At 49.0% G+C, this 21,125-nt stretch overlaps 1 protein-coding gene across 1 annotated transcript in view; it reads left to right on the top strand.

Moving 5' to 3' along the window:
* The first annotated feature begins 521 nt into the window (after window positions 1-521).
* rchy1 (ring finger and CHY zinc finger domain containing 1) overlaps window positions 522-21,125 on the top strand; it is a 52,663-nt gene continuing 32,059 nt past the window's right edge. Inside the window, exons 1-4 of the mRNA XM_038792849.1 lie at window positions 522-666; window positions 7,924-8,043; window positions 11,314-11,429; window positions 15,770-15,848. Coding sequence (XP_038648777.1) covers window positions 586-666; window positions 7,924-8,043; window positions 11,314-11,429; window positions 15,770-15,848 — 396 coding nt within the window. The 5' untranslated portion in view covers window positions 522-585. The remainder of the gene's footprint in view (window positions 667-7,923; window positions 8,044-11,313; window positions 11,430-15,769; window positions 15,849-21,125) is intronic.

Below are 21,125 nucleotides of genomic sequence, written 5' to 3'. Positions count from 1 at the left end.
CTCTTTGTGGAAACCATTTAATGACTAGGATTCCACCACACTCTGGGACAGTGAACTCCACAGATCCACCACCCTCTGCGAGAAGTAGTTCCTCCTCATCTCAGTCCTTGAACAGCAGGTTTGTGCTCACCCCCTCTCTGTCCACAAAGTGGAGACCCGCGGGGGGTGGGGGAACCTCATTCACCTGAGGAAGGAGCAGTGCTCCAAAAGCTAGTGTCTGAAACAAAAATGTTGGACTTTAACCTGGTGGTGTAAGACTTCTTACTGTGCTCTCTCCACAAATGCTGAGCATTTCCAGTCTGCATTCATCGCTAACTTGCGATCTAGCTCCATGGGCTGGGTTTTGGTCCTGCCCCATGAACTATCCTCCTCCTGCCTCCACTCCACTGGCTGCTGCCCCACGTGTCAACCTCACACTCACCTGTATCCACTTGCAGGCCTCTCGCGCTGCGCCTGCGCGTGGGCCTGGGGGTGGCGGAGCCAGCGACGCGTGCGCAGAGCGGGTCGGCCGGTGGCGCGTGCGCAGAGCGGGGCGGCCGGCACCCGCGCCTGCGCGCTCCAGCTGGTCTCCAGGGTTACGGGCTGATGGCGGCGGCTGGGCCTGGAGCCGGAGTAGGAGCCCCGCTCCTCAAGTGCGCCCATTACTCCCGCTCCTGCCGGCTCAAGGTAAGCCTAACCCGCGGGCGGGGGAAAACCCCAAACCCCCGGGGAGTACCCACCCCCACCGCACAGCATTGCCGGCAGGAAGGAGGGACATGCATTTATGTAGCGCCTTCCGCCGCCACTGGATGGGAGGGTGGAGACATGGCGGGAAAGTGGAGCTCCCACCTCACCTCAACCCTGATCTCGTTTGAATGGCGGCGCGGACTGGTTGGGCCGAGTGGCTGGCCCCTCCTTGCCCCTGACTTGCAGCCAGCGTGTGCACAGCAAGATCCCACAAACAGCGACCTGAGGGTCGCTCCCTCCCACCCCCACGGCTGGTGGTGCGGAGCCTGAGGGCACGCGGACGGGAACCCGGGACAGTCGCAATCCCCGCCGTGATGGGCAGTGCGGAGCCTGAGGGCACGCGGACGGGAACCTGGACCAGGCGCAACCCCCAACGAGAAAATGTGCTTGCTGTGATTTGAGAGGCAAAGAAACCGAAAGTGCCCCTGAAGGGTTGGTTGAGCTCAGTGGGCTAGACAGATGGTTTGTAATGCAGAAAAAGGCCAACAGCGCAGGTTCAATTCCCGTACCGGCCTCCCCGAATAGGCGCTTTTCACAGTAACTTCATGCTTGTGATAATGAAAGATTATTATTAATTTTTATTATTATTTAAATATGCAGCAGGCCAGGCAGCATCAACGGGGAGAGAAACTCAAGTTAACGCTCCCGCCTTACCTCTCCCGTCCTATTGCTGCCGACTGAGGGATAGATATTGGCCTGGGCACTGGGGGTTGCTCTCCAAAATAAGATTGTGAGAAAGAAACAGGAGCAGGAATCGTCCATTCGGCCCCTCTAGTCAATTTAGCCATTTGATAAGATCTGATTGTGGCAAATATAGATAACTGAGCCTTGAATATATTCAATGACCCGTCCTCCACTGCTCTCTTTGGGAGGGAATTCCAAAACCTAATGGCCAGCAGCAAGGAAACTATCCCTCCTCATCTCTGTCTTAAATGGGAGACACCTGCCGGAGGACTTAGGTAGGGTTCTAAATGAATTGCGTTGGTGTTCACTGGTGAGATGGACAGTGTGGGTATAGAAATTAGGGAGAAGGATTGTGATAAAATTAAAGAAATTAACATAGACAGAGAGGAGGTTCTGAGTGGTCTGGCAGGCTTAAAGATAGTCAAATCTGCAGGACCAGATGAAATGTATCCCAGGCTGGGTGAGGCAAGGGAGGAAGCAGGGGTGCTGGCAATGATTTTCAATTCCTCACTTACCATTACCATATTTACCTTTATTTTTTCACCCAGAGGAGGCGGGTCGGGGAGGGGGGAAAGTCTGGGACTCACTGCCTGAAAAGGTGGAGGCACAGACCCTCATAACATTTAAGAATCATTTAGATGTCCACTTACAATGCCAATGCATACAAGGCTGTGGGCCAAGTGCTGGAAAATTGGATTAGAATAGTTTGGTGGTTGTTTTTGACTAGCGCAGACATGAAGGGCTCTTTCTGTGCCGTAGACCACTATGGCTCTTTGACCTTATTTTTAAACAGTGCTCCCCAATTCTAGATTCCCCCACTTTGATATTCGGCAATGAACTTGTCAAGCCCCCACAGAATCGTAAATGTTTCAATAAGATCACCTCTTATACTTCTAAATTCCCATGAGTATAGGATCAACCAGACCTTTGATACCATTAAACAATGGGGGAAGCGGGCAGCAAAATCAAAGATCCCTCCCACCCGACTTACTCTTCCAACTTCTTCCATCGGGCAGGAGATAGAGAAGTCTGAGAACATGCACGAACAGACTCAAAAACAGCTTCTTCCCCGCTGTTACCAGACTCCTAAATGACCCTCTTATGGACTGACCTCATTAACACTACACCCTGTATGCTTCATCCGATACCAGTGCTTATGTAGTTACATTGTATATCTTGTGTTGCCCTATTATGTATTTTCTTTTATTCCCTTTTCTTCCCATGTACTTAATGATCTGTTGAGCTGCTTGCAGAAAAATACTTTTCACTGTACCTCGGTACACGTCACAATAAACAAATGCAATCCAATCCAATCTTGTGACCGGTGTATGCAGAGGGCAATGCAATATGAATAAAAAGCATTGCCAGCCATTTCATTCCCAGTTCTTGAATTTGTTAATCTGGATTATCCTCGATAACCTAACACTGCATGGTAACCAGTGAGGAGGACTTGGTGAGGAAACTGTCCCAAGTGAAAGGAAATCTAGCCAAGCTACACCGAGACCTGATTCTAGAAATGATTTTGACAGCAATAGAAAGTGTTCGGATCAGTAAAATCTTTCCTAAATAGCTGTTAAGTAATGTAAAAATTCTTTTGACCTTGGCACAGTGGATTGCATAATACAGTGTCCGGGTTTCAATAACAGTTGCTGTTTGCTGAGCACGATTTGTGGTACTGTGTTTGAATGCAATATCTCAAAGACCTAGTCCTAAATGATCATTCTTTTCAAATATGAACTGAAATGAAAATCGCTTATTGTCACGAGTAGGATTCAAATGAAGTTACTGTGAAAAGCCCCTAGTCGCCACATTCCGGCGCCTGTTCGGGGAGGCTGTTACGGGAATCGAACCCGCGCTGCTGGCCTGCTTGGTCTGCATTCAAAGCCAGCGATTTAGCCCAGTGCTAAAATATCTTCCCTTGTTGCAAATGTTTCTGGTTATCCACTGTTTAGATGTTATATAATCTTGCATCTGTGTACAACTTGACTTCCTGTTGTCACTTCTCGTCATGCTTTTTGTGCCATCATTAATTTATAAATTCCTGTTTTCACATTGGCACCTGTTCACACATCACCCGCCGTGCTAACTGACTTACATTGACAGTTGGTTTGGCAACACCTCAATGTTCAAATTCTCATTCCTGTTTTAAAATCCCTCCATGATCTCATTCTTCCTTAACCTCCTCCAGCCCTGATAACCTCCGAGATAACTATCATGCTCCAGTTCTGGCCTTTTGCACATCCTTGTTGAGTTCCTTTGCTCCATTTTGGTGAATGTGCATTCAGCTGTCACATTGAAGTTGTGATATAAATGCAAATTAGTTGATGGCTTTTGCAGTTGTACACTTGCCACATTAAACAGCAACAGAATCTGTCCATGGGACAGAATCTGTTACTGCATGTTCTCAGACCTTTGTACCTCTTGCCCGTTGGAAGAGGGAATAACCCAGGTGGGAGGGTCTTTTGTTATGCTGCCCGCTTTCCCTATAAAAAAAAATTATTTTATTACAAACATGTATCGAAACAGGTTACAGCAGATAAACATTCCAGGAAACATACATCCCTACAATCAACTATACAGTGTACAGATTTTTCCCCTTTTTCACCCTGCGCCACCTCTCCCCCGACTCCCTATGCTGCTCTTGCTCATGTATTTGCTTTGTTTGGCCCTTTGTTCCACACTGGAACCAATCACTGTTTATCGATGTACCATTTGTCAATGTATTCTGTTGATTATTCTTTTTTTGTGTATGTTCCCTTGGCCGCAGAAAAATACTTTTCACTGTACTTCGGTACATATGACAATCAAATCAAATGACTGCACAATGTTCAGCACCATTCACGACTCCTCAAATAATGAAGCAGTCCATGTCCAAATGCATGCAAGATCTGGACAATAATCAGGCTTGGGCTGACAAGTGGCAAGTTGCATTCATACCATACAAGTGCCAAGCAATAACCATCTGCTACAAGAGAGAATCTAACCATGGCCCCATGACATTCAATGGCATTACCATTGCTGAATCCCCCACAGCACCATCCTGGGTGTTACCATCGATCATAAACTGAACTGGACTAGCCATATATGTACTGTAGCTACCAGGGCAGATCAAAGACTAGGAATCGCATGGCGAGTAACTCACCTCCTGACCCTCCAAAGCGTGTCCACCATCTACAAGGCACAAGTCAAGAGTTTAATGGAATGCTCTCCACTTGCTTGGATGAGTGCAGCTCCAAAAACATTCAAGAAGCTCGATACCATGCAGGTCAAAAAGCTCCACATGATTGCTTCCCATTCCACAAACATTCAATCCCTCCACCACCGACGAACAGTGGCAGCCACGTATACCATCTACAAGATGCACTATAGCAACTCACCAAGGTTTCTTAGACAGCACCTTCCAAACCCATGACCACTACCACCTAGAGGGACAAGTGCAGCAAATACATGGGAACCCCACCACCTGGAGGTTCCCCTCCAAGTCACTCACCATTCTGAATTGGGAATATATCGCCGTTCCTTCACTGTCGCTGGGGCAATGTCCTGGAACTCTCTCCCTAATAGCATCGTGGGTGCACCTACACCTCAAGGACTGCAGCGATTCAAGAAGGCAGCTCACCACCCTCTGAAGGGCAATTTTAAAAAATTAATTAATCGCAAAAGGGAGTGTGCTTTTTTTCAAATCCAACAAATTACGCAAGCGCATCACAGTCTAATGATCTGATATGATAACAGAAAATCTCGGGAGAACCTCAACATGTTAAGGGCAGCACGGTAGCATTGTTGTTGGCACAATTGCTTCACAGCTCCAGGATCCCAGGTTCGATTCCCGGCTTGGGTCACTGTCTGTGCGGAGTCTACACGTTCTACCCGTGTGTGTGTGGTTTCCTCCGGGTGCTCCGGTTTCCACCCACAGTCCAAAGATGTGCAGGTTAGGTGGATTGGTCGTGCTAAATTGCCCTTAGTGTCCAGAATTGCCCTTAGTGGTGGGTGGGGTTACTGGGTTATGGGGATAGGGTGGAGGTGTGGACTTTGGGTGGGGTGCTCTTTTCAAGAGCTGGTGCGGACTCGATGGGCCAAATGGCCTCCTTCTGCACTGTAAAAAAAATTCTATGAAAATTCTGGAAAATCTCAGCAGCTCTGAAAGCATCTGTGGAGATAGAAATAAGCTAATGTTTTGAGACTGGGTGACTCAATGCTAGAGAGACCTGGAAATAGGAAGGGATTTATACTTGGGGGTGGGTGGTGATGGAGCAGTAAGGGCTGGATAGAGGGAGAGATTAACAAAGATTTTGTGGACAGAATGACAAAGGGAAAGTAAATGGTTGCCGAGGGTAGAGTATAGAGTATACAGGAGACGGAGGGAAGTGGGGCTGGTCAAGGTGAGGGATATGTATTTGAAGGAAGGGTTCGTCAGTCTGGAGGAGCTCGGGGAGAGGGTAGAGCTGCCGATGGGTAGTGAGTTCAGATATCTACAGGTTAGGGACTTTGCACGAAAGTTCCCTAGATTGCCAGGATACACCCTGCTGGAGCGACTGCTGCTTTTGGATTTGGAAGGGGAGAAAAGAATTGGGGATTATATATAAGTGGCTGGGGGAGCAGGGAGGCGAGCGGGTGGTGACGATCAAGGAGAAATGGGAATCGGAGTTGGGAATGGAAATCAATTGGGGAGTATGGAGTGAGGCATTGTGAAGGGTAAACAGGACCTCCTCTTGTGCAAGGATGAGCCTGATACAGTTTAAGGTGGTGCACAGGGTGCATATGACTCGGGCGAGAATGAGTGGGTTCTTTCAGGGGGTAGCAGATGAGTGTGAGAGGTGTGAATGGGGGCCAGCGAATCACGCGCACATGTTTTGGGGTTGCGAAAAATTGGGAAGATTCTGGGCGGAAGTGTTTGCGGTCTTAGCCAGAATAGTGGAGGAGGTGGACCCGGACCCTTTGGTGGCGATATTTGGGGTTTTGGAGAAACCGGAGCTCATGGAGAGGAGGAAGGCCGATGGCTTGGCCTTCGCCTCTCTGATTGCACGGCGACAAATTTTGCTGGAGTGGCGGTCGGCATCGCCACCGGGGGTAGCGGCATGGTTGGGTGACCTGTACGACTTCCTGCGGTTAAAGAAGATAAAGTATGAGTTAAGGGGCTCAGCAGAGGAGTTTGAGAAAAGGTGGGGGATGTTTGTCGGGGGGTGGGGGAGCAGGGGGTGGGGGGGGAGGGGGGGGTAAAAAAGTTGTACAGATTGTACAGTTGATTGTTGGGAAGTATGTTTCCCGGGGTGTTTATGTGTTTAGAGGGGGGGGGGGGGGGTTGAGATGGCGGTAAGGGACAAACACGAAGGAAAGTGGGGTGAAAAGGGAGATGGAAAAATGAATCAATAGATAAAAGGAAAATAAATTGATAGAAATAAAAATGGGGTGAAGGTGGAGGAGAGAGTTCACAGTCTGAAGTTGTTGAACTTGATGTTAAGTCCGGAAGGTTGTAATGTGCCTAATTGGAAGTGAGATGCTGATCCTCCAGTTTGTGCTGGGCTTCACTGGAACATTGCAGCAGGCCAAGGACAGACCCTGCTACGGAGGACGGTGAGTTGAAATGGCAGCGACAGGAAGGTCTGGGTCCTGCTTGCGGACGGACCGGAAGTGTTCTGCAAAGCGGTCAACCAGTCTGCGTTTATTCTCTCCAATGTCGGGTAGACTGCACTGGGAGCAGCGAATGCAATAGACCAGATTGAAGGGGGTGCACATGAGGTGTTGGAGGAGCCGACCAGGGTATCCCGGAGGGAAAGGTCCCTGGAGAATACTGACAGCAGAAGTGAAGGGAAGATGTATTTGGTGGTGACAGCATGTTGGAGTTGGTGGAACTGGTGCAGGATGATCCTTTGAATGCAGAGGCTGGTGGGGTGAAAAGTGAGGACACTGGGGACCCATCCGGGTTCTGATTTGATAACTGTATCTGGCAATCTCTTGTGAATTTTTAATTTGCCTCTCCAAACAATCGCTTATCTCTGAGAATTTGCCAATTCTAACATACCTACCAATTCTTCTCTCATCGATCTGCCCTCTCAGCTGGATGTAAAAGATTCCCAGGCTCTCTTTTGACGAAGGGGAGTTCTTCCCAGTATTCTGGCCAATATTTACCCCTTAATCAATATCACTAAAACAGATTATTGGGTCATTATCACTTGTTTATTGGCTGCTGCGTCTCTTGCATTACCAAGGTAACAACATTTCAAAAGTAGTTGACTATGAAGCACTTTAGAATGTCCTGTAATCATAAAAGGTGCGATAGAAATATAAATCTTTCTGTCATTTAAACAAAGCAGGCATCCTGGTCCTCAGTGTGACCTACCTCAGTGGGGTAATTATACATTCCAGTCCGAAAGGAACACACATGTCCATTCTCATTTACACATGGTCAACACACCTAACTTGGCATGCCTGCACCATTCCATTAGTATATGTGACATACAATACAGCATGTCTTATGTGGAGAGATGAGAAGGAATTGTGTTCATCTTTCAGGCACCGTGCTGTGGGAAATTTTACATCTGTCGGCTCTGTCACGATGACGAAGAAAACCATCAGCTAGACCGCTTCAAGGTTACACAGGTTCAATGTGCAAAGTGTGAAACAATCCAACAGGTTGGTAAATACTGAACAATCTGTCTCAGAACATCTGTGTACAGGTTCAGGTGTCGAAACTGTAACGGATGCACTTTGTGTGTTCGTGTGTGTAAACTAATCATATCAACTGTAATGCAACCACTTTTCTGTCATTGCAGAGAATGCTGCCATTAACAATTCTGTAATAATTTGAATTTGTACAACACCATTAAGAAAATAAGCTATAGGAGCTGGAGTCAGCCGGACAGCCCCTCAAACCTGCTCCACCATTCAATAAGGTGGCTGATTACCTCAACCCACTTTCTTGGCACTTTCTCTTGACTTACTGTACGCATTTATTAGAGAATGAATTTTGGATCTAAGCTTTGGATTTACATTTTAGCTCATTATACAAAGGAAACCATCCATATTTCAACTGCCAGGTTAGCTTGGCAAGCACACTTGAGTTGTTTAAGGTTCAGAATTTTAAATTAATTGTGTGTACATGTCTCTGGCAAGGCCGGCATTTATTGCCCATCCCTAATCGCCCTTGAGAAGGTGGTGGTGAGCTGTCTTCTTGAACTTCTGCAGTCCATGTGGTGTAGGTACACCCACTGTGCTGTTGGGAGGGATTTCCAGGATGTTGACCCAGCGACAGTGAAGGAATGGTGATATATTTCCAATTGTGTGTGGCTTGGAGGTGATGGTGTTGCAATGTGTCTGAATTATTGCGTCCCTTGCCCTTCTAGGCTGTGGGAGGGGATTTTTAAAAAGGAGGGGATTTTTAAAAAGGAGGGGAAATAAAGGAGAATCCGAAGGTGTTTTATAAGTATATTAATGGCAAGAGGGTAACCAGAGAAAGAGTAGGGCCTGTTAGGGATCTAAATGGCAACCTGTGAGTGGAACCAAAAGGCACAGGCGAGGTATTGAATGAGTATTCTGCACCTATGTTCACTATGGAGAAGAATAATGTAGGTAATGTAGGTAAAGAATGCAGGGCGAGGGACTGTGATACAATTGAACATATTAGCATTGAGAGGGAGGAGATGTTAGTGGATTTAGCAGGACTAAAAGTGGATAAATCCCCAGGCTCGGATCAATTATATCCCCGGCTGCTGTGTGGGGCAAGAGAGGAGATTGCAGGGGCTCTGATGCTAATTTTCAATCTGATCCTGTCCACTGGTTTGTGCCAGAGGACTGGAGGACAGCTAATGTGCCATTATTCAAGAAGGGAAGTAGGGAAGAATCGGGTAATTACAGGCTAGTGCGTCGAACATCAGTGTTAGGGAAATTATTGGAAAAAATCCTGAGGACAGAATTAATCTCCACTTGGGGAGGCAAGGATTAATTCAAGGTAGTCAGCATTGTTTTGTCAAGGGAGATCAGGCCTAACAAATCTGATTGAATTTTCCGAGGAGGTGACTAGGTGTGTAGATGAGGGCAGTGCAATTGATGTAATCTTCATGGAGTTCAGTAAGGCTTTTGACAATGTCTCACATGGGAGACTGATCAAGAAGGTAAGAGCCCATGGGATCCAGGGCGATTGGCAAATTGGATCCAAAATTGGCTTAGTGGCAGTAGGCAGAGGATATTGGTCGATGGTTGTTTTTGTGAGGGGAAGCCTGTGCCCACTGTGCAGGGATTGGTGCTGGCTCCCTTGCTGTTTGTGGTGTATATTAATGATCCAGATGGGAATGTGGGTGGTATGATCAGTAAGTTCGCTGATGACACAAAATTGAAGATGTGGTAAATGGTCAGGAACAAGGCCTTAGATTACAGGACGACATAGGCGGGCTGATTAGATGGGCTGAACAGTCGCAAATGGAATTTAACTCTGAAAAATGTGAGGTGAAAAGTGTCAGGTGAAAAGTGTGAGGTGACGCATGTTATGTGGACAAACAAAGCAAGGGAATATTAGTAAAAGTAAAGTTGCCGTAGTCCCAGATGACCATAGGCTGATTTCCCCTTTGAAGGGGGAGCTGCTGACTGGTGGTGATTTAACCCGAGGATCACCACACCTCAGGCGAGGGACAAGGTTGAGAAGGCGGGGCCTTCATGAATAACCTCAGCGGATACGGGAATTGATCCCGCTCTGTTGGCCGTGCTCTGTATCACAAACCATCTGTCCAGCCAACTGAGGGAAACTATAGTAGAGAGGGCAATAACTAGGGGGCATGGATTTATGGTAATGGGCAGGAACTTTAGAGGGAATATGAGGAAAAACCTCTTCACCCTAAGGGTGATTAGAATCTGGAACTGACTGCCAGAAAGGGTGGTAGAGACGGGAACATTCACAACATTTAAGCATTTAAATGAGCACTTGAAACGCCACAGCATACAAATGCTGGAAAATGAGATTAGAAAAGAAAGGTGCTTGATGCTGTCACAGACACGGTGGGTCGAAGGGCCTCTTTCTGTAACTCTGACTATGAGGTTGTGGGTTTGGGACGTAGCGTGGAAGGTGTGTGTGTGTGTGTGCGTATTAAGTGTGTTTGGAAACAAATGTGTACAAAGGGCAGCACGGTGGCACAATGCCAGGGTTCAATTCTGGCCTTGGGTGACACATTCTCCCCGTGTCTGCGTGGGTTTCCTCCGGGTGCTCTGGTTTCCTCCCATAGTCCAAAGATGTGCAGGCTTAGGTAGGGTTATGGGGATAGGATGGGGTAGGGTGCTCTTCTGGAGGGCTGGTGCAGGCTTGATGGGCCAAATGGCCTCCTGCGTTGTTGTGATTCTATGTCGGACAGCACGGTAGCATTGTGAATAGCACAATTTCTTCACAGCTCCAGGGTCCCAGGTTCGATTCCGGCTTGGGTCACTGTCTGTGTGGAGTCTGCACATCCTCCCCGTGTGTGCGTGGGTTTCCTCCGGGTGCTCCGGTTTCCTCCCACAGTCCAAAGATGTGCAGGTTAGGTGGATTGGCCGTGATAAATTGCCCTTAGTGTCCAAAATTGCCCTTAGTGTCCAAAATTGCCCTTAGTGTTGGGTGGGGTTACTGGGTTATGGGGATAGGGTGGGGGTGTTGACCTTGGGTAGGGTGCTCTTTCCAAGAGCCGGTGCAGACTTGGTGGGCCGAATGGCCTCCTTCTGCACTGTAAATTCTATGAAAGGGGATTATGGCTTTCATCAACATCACTGATTGGGATAATAAAAAGATGGAGACTGAAGGTTTCTTTTTCTGTCAGCCTCATTTTCATCTGTTTAACATTATTTGATACTTTAATTGTATGCTAATTATGTTGCACCTAGTTGTGGTTTTGTGCATGCAGTAGAAGGCTAATGTTCTTTTGAATACTTTGCTTTTCTCTGCAGGTGAAAAAGACCTGTGAAAGCTGTGAAACTGTGTTTGGAGAATACTACTGTGACACATGTCATCTTTTTGATGTGGACAAGAAACAGTATCATTGCCCACCATGTGGAATTTGTAGGTGAGCTTTTGGAGTTCCGAAGAAGAGGCATATTGCGCTTGAAACATTAACTCTGCTTCTCTCTCCATAGATGCTGCCAGACCTGCTGAGTTTTTCCAGCAATTTTTCTTTTTCTTTCACATTTCCAGCATCTGCAGTATCTTGTTTTATTTGGCAATCCAAAGTCTGCATCATCGGTCTGGATTCTGGAGGCAGGATAGCACAGTGGTTAGCACTGTTGCTTCACAGCGCCAGGGTCTCCAGTTCGATTCCCAGCTTGGGTCACTGTGCGGAGTCTGCACTTTCTCCCCGTGTCTGCGTGGGTTTCCTCCGGGTGCTCCGGTTTCCTCCCACAAGTCCCGAAAGATGTGCTGTTAGGTAATTTGGACATTCTGAATTCTCTCTCAGTGTACCCGAACAGTTGCCGGAATGTAGTGACAGTAACTTCATTGCAGTGTTAATGTAAGCCTACTTGTGACAATAAAGATTTTTTTTTTTAAATCCCAGTGGCTATGAAACCTGCGGATTGTTGTAAAAAGCCATCTTGTTCACTAACGACCTTGAACAGAGGAAACCTGCCTCCCAACCTGATCTGGCCTACACGTGGCCCCAGACCTTCCCGTGTGCCCTCTGAATTGGCCGAGCAAGCCATTCAACCATACCAAAAAACTGCTTGGAAAATCTACAATTCAGACAGACTGCAGCCATCCTAGAGGGCAGCTCACTGTCACTTTCTCAGGGCAATTAAGGATGGACAATCAATGCTGGTCTTGTCAGTAAGGGCCACATCCCAGGAACAATTCTCTGATGAATAATTAAATATACGATGATAGCTCATAAATCTAGGGGGTGGGTTGTGCGGGGCATATCTTTACCCAGAGCATGGTCACTCACCCCCACATAGAATGGTTGAAATAAATAGCTCAGATGAATTTAAGTGCAAGCTGGTTAAGCACAGGCGGGAGAAAGAAATAGAAGGATGTGGTGTTGGGGTGACCTGAAGAGGTGTGGGAGGTGGACTGAGTGGAGCATAAACACCATAATGGTCCAGTTAGGCTGAATGATCTGTTTGTGTGCTGCTTAATTCTGTGCAAATTACAACCTGGAAACAACCTGTTAGGCCCAAGCAGCCTGTGTTTATCCTCCATTTCGTTTTAAGTGTTTATTCCGGTTGAGCTACAGAAAGTAATTTCAGATTATAGTATTTTCTGCAAACGTTGTAGTTAGTCTGTTTTGGATCATGATGAAATATCCAGGTGACATCCCGAATTCTAAATTTAGGAAACTGAAGGTTGTCCGTTCTTTGTGACTGCCTGAAATACTCAACCTGTACTTAACACTTGTTGATTTCAGTGTGTCAGCAGGTCAGCTGTTGACCGTGAAGTGCCTCGTATTATGAAAGATCACTGCAGAATAATGCTTCCTTTTAAATCCCCATTTAATTAACAATTTTAGATGCTGTTCAAAGAGCTTTATTTCCGGTAGTTCTATTTATTGCAGTGAATCTTCCTTTTAAGCTAAAGCTAGAAATTATAGAAAATTGTACAGCGTAGAATGAGACTATTCAGCCCATCATGTATAATAATATAATAATCTTTATTGTCACGATGTGGAGATGCCGGCGTTGGACTGTGGTGGGCACAGTAAGATGTCTTACAACACCAGGTTAAAGTCCAACAGGTTTGTTTGGAAACACTAGCCTTCGGAGTGCAGCTCCTTCCTCAGGTGAATTCCTTGGAAGTCCATGTGGTGTGGGTACACTCGGTGCTGTGTGGGGACACTCGGTGCTGTGTGGGTACACTCGGTGCTGTGTGGGTACACTCGGTGCTGTGTGGGTACACTCGGTGCTGTGCGGTGTGGGTACACTCGGTGCTGTGCGGTGTGGGTACACTCGGTGCTGTGCGGTGTGGGTACACTCGGTGCTGTGCGGACACTCGGTGCGGTGTGGGTACACTCGGTGCGGTGCGGGTACACTTGGTGCTGTGCGGTGCGGGTATACTTGGTGCTGTGCGGTGTGGGTACACTCGGTGCTGTGCGGTGTGGGTACACTCGGTGCTGTGCGGTGTGGGTACACTCGGTGCTGTGCGGTGTGGGTACACTCGGTGCGGTGTGGGTACACTCGGTGCTGTGGGGTGTGGGTACACTCGGTGCGGTGTGGGTACACTCGGTGCTGTGCGGTGTGGGTACACTCGGTGCTGTGGGGTGTGGGTACACTCGGTGCTGTGGGGTGTGGGTACACTCGGTGCGGTGTGGGTACACTCGGTGCTGTGGGGTGTGGGTACACTCGGTGCGGTGTGGGTACACTCGGTGCTGTGCGGTGTGGGTACACTCGGTGCGGTGTGGCTACACTCGGTGCTGTGCGGTGTGGGTACACTCGGTGCTGTGCGGTGTGGGTACACTCGGTGCTGTGCGGTGTGGGTACACTCAGTGCTGTGCGGTGTGGGTACACTCGGTGCTGTGCGGACACTCGGTGCTGTGCGGTGTGGGTACACTCGGTGCTGTGCGGTGTGGGTACACTCGGTGCGGTGCGGGTACACTCGGTGCTGTGCGGTGTGGGTACACTCGGTGCTGTGCTGTGCGGTGTGGGTACACTCGGTGCTGTGCTGTGCGGTGTGGGTACACTCGGTGCTGTGCGGTGTGGGTACACTCGGTGCTGTGCGGTGTGGGTACACTCGGTGCTGTGCGGTGTGGGTACACTCGGTGCTGTGCGGTGTGGGTACACTCGGTGCTGTGCGGTGTGGGTACACTCGGTGCTGTGCGGTGTGGGTACACTCGGTGCTGTGCGGTGTGGGTACACTCGGTGCTGTGCTGTGCGGTGTGGGTACACTCGGTGCGGTGTGGGTACACTCGGTGCTGTGCGGTGTGGGTACACTCGGTGCGGTGTGGGCACACTCGGTGCTGTGCGGTGTGTGTACACTCGGTGCTGTGCGGTGTGTGTACACTCGGTGCTGTGCGGTGTGGGTGCACTCGGTGCGGTGTGGGTACACTCGGTGCTGTGCGGCGTGGGTACACTCGGTGCTGTGCGGTGTGGGTGCACTCGGTGCGGTGTGGGTACACTCGGTGCTGTGCGGTGTGGGTACACTCGGTGCTGTGCGGCGTGGGTACACTCGGTGCTGTGCGGCGTGGGTACACTCGGTGCTGTGCGGCGTGGGTACACTCGGTGCTGTGCGGCGTGGGTACACTCGGTGCGGTGCGGGTACACTCGGTGCTGTGCGGTGTGGGTACACTCGGTGCTGTGCGGTGTGGGTACACTCGGTGCTGTGCGGTGTGGGTACACTCGGTGCTGTGCGGTGTGGGTACACTCGGTGCGGTGTGGGTATACTCGGTGCTGTGCGGTGTGGGTACACTCGGTGCTGTGCGGTGTGGGTACACTCGGTGCTGTGCGGTGTAGCTCATAGAGACTCTTGTTTGCTGTGAGTTCCAACTAACTGGATGCCACAGTGTTGCCAGTCGACCTTTGAGATGCGTTGTGCTGCACGGCAATCTAGAATCTATATTGTAATGAAGTAAATGAAAGAAATACACCTTCAATTTTACCTAACGATTGAAAAATGAAAATCGCTTATTGTCAGGCGTAGGCTTCAATGAAGTTACTGTGAAAAGCCCCTAGTCGCCACATCCCGGCGCCTGTCCGGGAAGGCTGGTACGGGAATTGAACCGTGCTGCTGGCCTGCTTGGTCTGCTTTAAAAGCCAGCAATTTAGCCCAGTGTGCATGACCATTTTTACAGTACTCTTGTCATTTGATTGTTAATTCTTTGCCACATTTTACACAAGAGCTAAAATGGTCAAAAGATTGCCAGAATGAAGGCACTCTACATGAGCTGTAAAGTAAACTTTTTAGCTTTTAAATTGCAATTCTTTGGCGAACAATGGACTATCCTGTATTATTATTATGGTATGTAACATACTCTATTTAGGATATTTAGTTTTGTGCATGTGGACTACATGACTCTTTAAATGGGCTATAAGAGACTACTAAAAATCCTCTGGCCTGCTGAAGCTAAACGGGATTATTGTTTGTTTTACTTCCTCTGAGCTTGGGCAAATACGTTAAGGTAATTGTTTTTAAAATTCTTTCATGGGGATGTGAGTGTTGCTGGCAAGGCCACCATGTGTTGCGCATTCCTAACTGCCTTTGCGAAGATTATGTTTGATCCTGTTTGCAATAGTGAAGATATTATTACTAGATACTAATCTCTCAGTACACTGACTTCCAGTTTCATCTCATTCTGGTTCTATAAAAGTGCCCAATGCAACGGGGCAGACATTGTTATTTTGGTGAGGTGGTTATCAGTGGTGTTGAGACTTTGCTATATTAACTTAATGCTGTTTTATAATTTTCTTTAAACCTCTTGCATAGGATTGGGCCAGAAGATAACTTTTTCCACTGTGTGAAATGTAACCTGTGTCTAACTACTCAACTCCGTGGGAACCACAAGGTAAATTAGACCTGTTGTTTACCGATGTATCAGGGCTTCACTGTGTACCGCTTATCTTTTACTTTGTTGAAGCTGGTGAAGAGAAAAATACTGGATATATCATGTTGCTGCTGGAGTGCTTGATCTTTGCTGCCATTTGCTGAGCAGCTATGATGGCTAAGCAGAGACTTGCAACACGAGCCATACATATCCTGCCCAGAGGTAGGCAGCAGAAGCACAAACATCAAAGACGGAACATAGGAAGAAAAATCACTATTTGAAAAAATAAGATTGAAAATAAATTTCATATTGTTGCAAATAGCTGCCAATCAAAAGGAACGTATAAGGGGAAGTGCTTACCTGGTCTGGCCGACATGTGACTTCAGACCTACAGCAATGGCCCAGCAAGCCACCCAGTTGGACTCATCCGCTACAAAAACACAAAAAAGGAATGGAACTGGACAGACCTCCAACCATTGACCCAGACGGTCATCATTCCTGGATATGTATGTCTCACTCCTGTCCCAACGGCAGGACAGACCCAGCAAAGGTGGCGGCACATTGGTATACAGTCGGGAGGGAATTGCCCTGAGAATCCTCAACATTGACTCTGGACCCCATGAAGTCTCATGGCTTCAGATTAAACATGGTCAAGGAAACCTCCTGCTGATTACCATGTACCGGCCACCATCAGCTGATGAATCAGTACTCGTCTCATGTTGAACACCACTGGGTAGAGGCATTGAGGGTGGCAAGGGAGCAGAATATGCTCTGGGTTGGGGACTTCAATATCCATCATCAAGAGTGGCTCGGTTGTACCACCTCAGGCCGAGCTGGCTGGGTCCTAAAGGACATAGCTGCTAGACTGGGACTGCAGCAGGTGGTGAGGGAACCAACAAAAGGGAAAAACATACTTGACCTCATCCTCACCAATCTGCCTGCTGCGGATGCATCTGTCCATGACAGTATCGGTAGAAGTGACCATCGCACAGTCCTTGAGGAGATAAAGTCCTGTCTCCACATGAGGATACCCTCCATCATGTGTGGCACTACCACCGTGCTAAATGGGATAGACTTCAAACCGATCTAGCAACTCCAGACTGGGCATCCATGAGGTCGATTATGGCATCAAGGAGCCCTAACCAACTCAATTGGAATCCTGAGATACAGCTATGAGGCATTTCCAAGTTAACAATCTTGCTGTTGGATGAAAGGATTTGGAATGGCTTCCATCGCATCAGCAGCAGCAGAATTGTATTCAACCACAATCTGCACCTCATGGCCTGGCATAACCCCCACTCTACCATTACCACCCAGCCAGGGGATCAACCCTGGGTCAATGAAGAGTACAGGAGAGCATGCCGGGAGCAACATCAGGCAGACCGAAAAATGAGGTGTCAGCCTGGTGAAGCTACAACACAGGATTACTTGTGTGTCAAACAGCATTAGCAGCAAGTAATAGATAGAGCTAAGCGATTCCACAACAAACGCATCAGATCTAAGCTCTGCAGTCCTGCCACATCCAGCCGTGAATGGTGGTGGACTATTAAACAACTCACTGGAGGGGGAGGCTCCACAAACATCCCCATCCTCAATGATGGAGGAGCCAGCACATATGAGCTAAAGACAAGGCTGAGGTATTTGCAATAATCTTCAGACAGAAGTGCCGAATAGATGATCCACCTCAGTCTCCTCCGGAGATCCACAGCATCACAGATGTCACGAACGCTCAGTATGGGTTCCGCCAGGGTCACTCAGCTCCTGACCTCATTACAGCCTTGGTTCAAACATGCGCAAAAGAGCTGAATGCCAGAGATGAGGTGAGAGTGTGACTGCCCTTGACATCAAGGCAGCATTTGGCCGAGTATGTCATCAAGGAGCCCAAGCTAAACTGGAGTCAATGAGAATTGGGGGAAAACTCTCCGCTGGTTGGAGTCATACCTGGCACAAAGGAAGATGGTTGTGGTGGTTGGAGGTCTATCATCTCAGCTCCAGAACATCACTGTAGGAGTTCCTCGGGGTAGTGTCCTCGGCCCAACCATCTTCAGCTGGTTTCATCAATGACCTGCCTTCCATCATCAGGTCAGAAGTGGGGATGTTTGCGGATGACTGCACAATGTTCAGCACCATTCGTGACTCCTCAGATAATGAAGCAGTCCATATCCGAATTCAGCAAGACCTGGACAATATCCAGGCTTGGGCTGACAAGTGGCAATAACATTCATGCCACACAAGTGCCAAGCAACAGCCATCTACAAGAGAGGATCGAACCATTACCCCTTGACATTCAATGGCATTCCCATCGCTGAACCTCCCACAATCAACATCCTGGGGGTTACCATTGATGGGAAACTGACCTCCTGAACCCCCCTCTACCATGTCCACCATCTACAAGGCACAAGTCAGGAGTTTAATGGAATACTCTCCACTTGCCTGGATGAGTGCAGCTCCAACAATACTCAAGAAGCTCACCACCATCCAGGACAAAGCAACCTGCTTGATTGCTCCCCCTTCCACAAACATTCACTCGTTCAAGCTCTGATGAACAGTAGCAGCCGTGTGTACCATCTACAAGGTGCACTGCAGTAACTCACCAATGCTCCTTATTCAGCACCTTCCAAACCCACAACTGCTACATCTAGAAGGACAAGAGCAGCCACCAGCTGGAAGTTTTTCTCCAAGTCATTCACCGCCCTAACTTGGAAATATATTGGCCGTTCCTTCACTGTCACTCGGGCAAAATCCTGGAACCCCCTCTCTAACAGCACTGTGGGTGTACCTACACCTCAGGGACCTCAGCGGTTCAAGAAGGCAGCTCACCACCACCTTGTGAAGAGCAACTATGGATGGGCAAATAAATGCTGGCCTAGCCAGCGATGCCCACGTCCCATAAATAATTAAAAAAAGCTTTATGCTGCAGCACAGTATCCTATTTACTGATCTGACTTGTCTGGTCGTAACATCAGCTGGGATCATAACAAAAGGATAAGAAATTTCATCAAAAGTACTCCATTTCGTTTTTAAGCATAAGTAAATGTAATATCCCAGTTCTGGTGCTGTGCTTTTGTTTAATAGAGGTTAAGACGAGAGCAAAAGAAACTATAAATAGCACTGGAGTAGAGATTACGACCAGCTGAGTGAGGTGAGTGGAGAGGATGAAAACAACATTTATATAAGCAGTGCCACTGAAGCAGAAAAATGCCCTGAGGCACTTCCTGAAGCACGAGGATAAAATGATCTTGATCTAAGGAAATAGAGATTGCGGGAGCAGGGGTAGGACGATAGGTTGGCAGGATGAGGAACCGGAGATGGAGAGACTGTGACTCCTCCCCTGCTGATATTCAGGGGCAGAAATCTACACTGCCCAGGCGGGTGCAAGGCCGACCCAATGGCCGTCAAATCATGCATCCTACGTCATTGTGCACTTGCTCGATATTTCGGTCTTCGGGCAGGCGTGCCATCCGGATTTGCAGTTCTCGGGGGGTGGGGGGGGGGGGGGGGGGGGGGGCGGGGTGAAAGGGGCTGGAGGAAAGACAGGCTGAGGAGTTAGGAGTTTTGGGGAGTTTGGTGAGGTTTTGGTTTGGAGTATTGAGCGAGTTTGCACTGCTTTCTTTAGCATCTAATCTGGAATTTTCAGGACATTGCAGACTTGTAACGTCTGAGAATTGCATCCCTCTGGCACCCTCCGTGCACGGATCAGCCCTATTTGCATCTCTGCAGATGGGTATAGTCTATTCAGCAGGGAGCACTTCCTCTGAGGAGGACATTGGACAAAGAGAAAGGAGGCCAGGTGGTCGAAGGCATTATCTCAGAGGAGAGGTACAGGTACAGATTTATCGGGCCAGCGGATGGGCAAGGAGGATGTCCCCACCCAGCTGCCAGGGTCTACAGGCAGCAGTCCAACTTCTTTGACTCAACGGAGACCCAATGCCACGGGAGGCTCCCGCTTGCAGGAGAAGCCATCATGTTCAAATGCCAGATGATTGGGCCAGAGGTAGCCTCCAATTGTGTGGGTGGACACCCAATGCGCGTGGCTCTGAAGGCCACTGTGGAATTTAACTTTTATGCCACTGGATCTTTCCAGGGCTCCCGATGATGGCATTAAGAGGCCGGTTTCTGACTGTGGGGTACTGTTGGCATCAATGTCCTTGGCGGTAGTCCTCTGGCTGGCGAGGCCTCACCAGGCTCCTCCTGAAACGTTCAGCCAGGCACTCCTCCGTTGTTACAGACTCTGAGGATGGTGCAGTGACTGGCAGAGAGGTGGAGGAGCTTCTATCCTCATCCGGGGCACATGGGCATTGTGAGGTGTGTCTGTACTGTCCTGCTCACCACTGAAGGATGGGCACACATCTGGGAGATTAGGTGCCACATCGTTCTCCCACACTGTCAGTAACTTGCTGAGGTCAGTGCCTGTGTGAGGGCTCCGAGAAGCCGTTATTGTTCTCCTGGAGCTGCCTCTCCATGAAAATTGGAACTCTCTCAATGGGTGAGGCTGTGCGCTCGGTGTTCAGGGTATTCGCAGTGCCCGTCTGTGACAGTGACCACAGCACACGGACTCTCTGGGATTCCCGCCAAATCACTCCGCACATCCCTCTGGAAACCCATCATTTGTCACCAAAATGACGACTCCAGAGGCTCATCATCTGCCTTGTGGTCCTGCCAGCAATCCTATGGCTGCCAGAGCTCTGGGCACACCCTGTCTTCATTATCTACTTGGGCAAACGTGACGTGCCCTCACCACTGTGCACCACCAACTGATCCAATGTGCTAATGCCCACCGGCAGGTCAGTTTCTGCACTGGTGCTTGGCGCTGAGATAGGGTGTGCTGTGGGTGTCTCTTCAATCAGCATCTGCTCCGGTATCAGTGAAGGGTTGTCCGCTGCCTGGCTGGCTCTGGTGGATGGTCATCTGAGGAATGAAAACAATGGCTCTGTTGACCCTATCATTTAATGGCAGCCAGCGTCATATTGCAATGGATAATAGATCTTGACCGAGACCGGGAGACATGGCTGCTTCCGGCCCTGCCCTCCATGTGCGCGCGTCACACGGAAACATCTGGCCGAGGGCCGGGATTCTCCCCTACCCGGCGGGGCGGGGGGGTTCCGGAGTGGCGCCAACCACTCCAGCGTCGGGCCTCCCCAAAGGTGCGGAATTCTTCGGCGCCAATGGCCTTTGACGCCTGCTAGCCGGCGTCGGGGCTGGCCGAAAGGACTTTGCCGGTTCGCGCATGCACCGCCGGTGCGTCAGCAGCCGCTGACGTCACCACTGGCGCATGCGCGGTGGAGGGGTTCTCTTCTG

The sequence above is a fragment of the Scyliorhinus canicula genome, chromosome 3, assembly GCF_902713615.1.
Source record: "Scyliorhinus canicula chromosome 3, sScyCan1.1, whole genome shotgun sequence".
Classification (NCBI taxonomy): domain Eukaryota; kingdom Metazoa; phylum Chordata; class Chondrichthyes; order Carcharhiniformes; family Scyliorhinidae; genus Scyliorhinus; species Scyliorhinus canicula.
The sequence above is the reverse complement of the archived record's forward strand: the minus strand, read 5'-3'. Positions and strand labels throughout refer to the sequence as shown.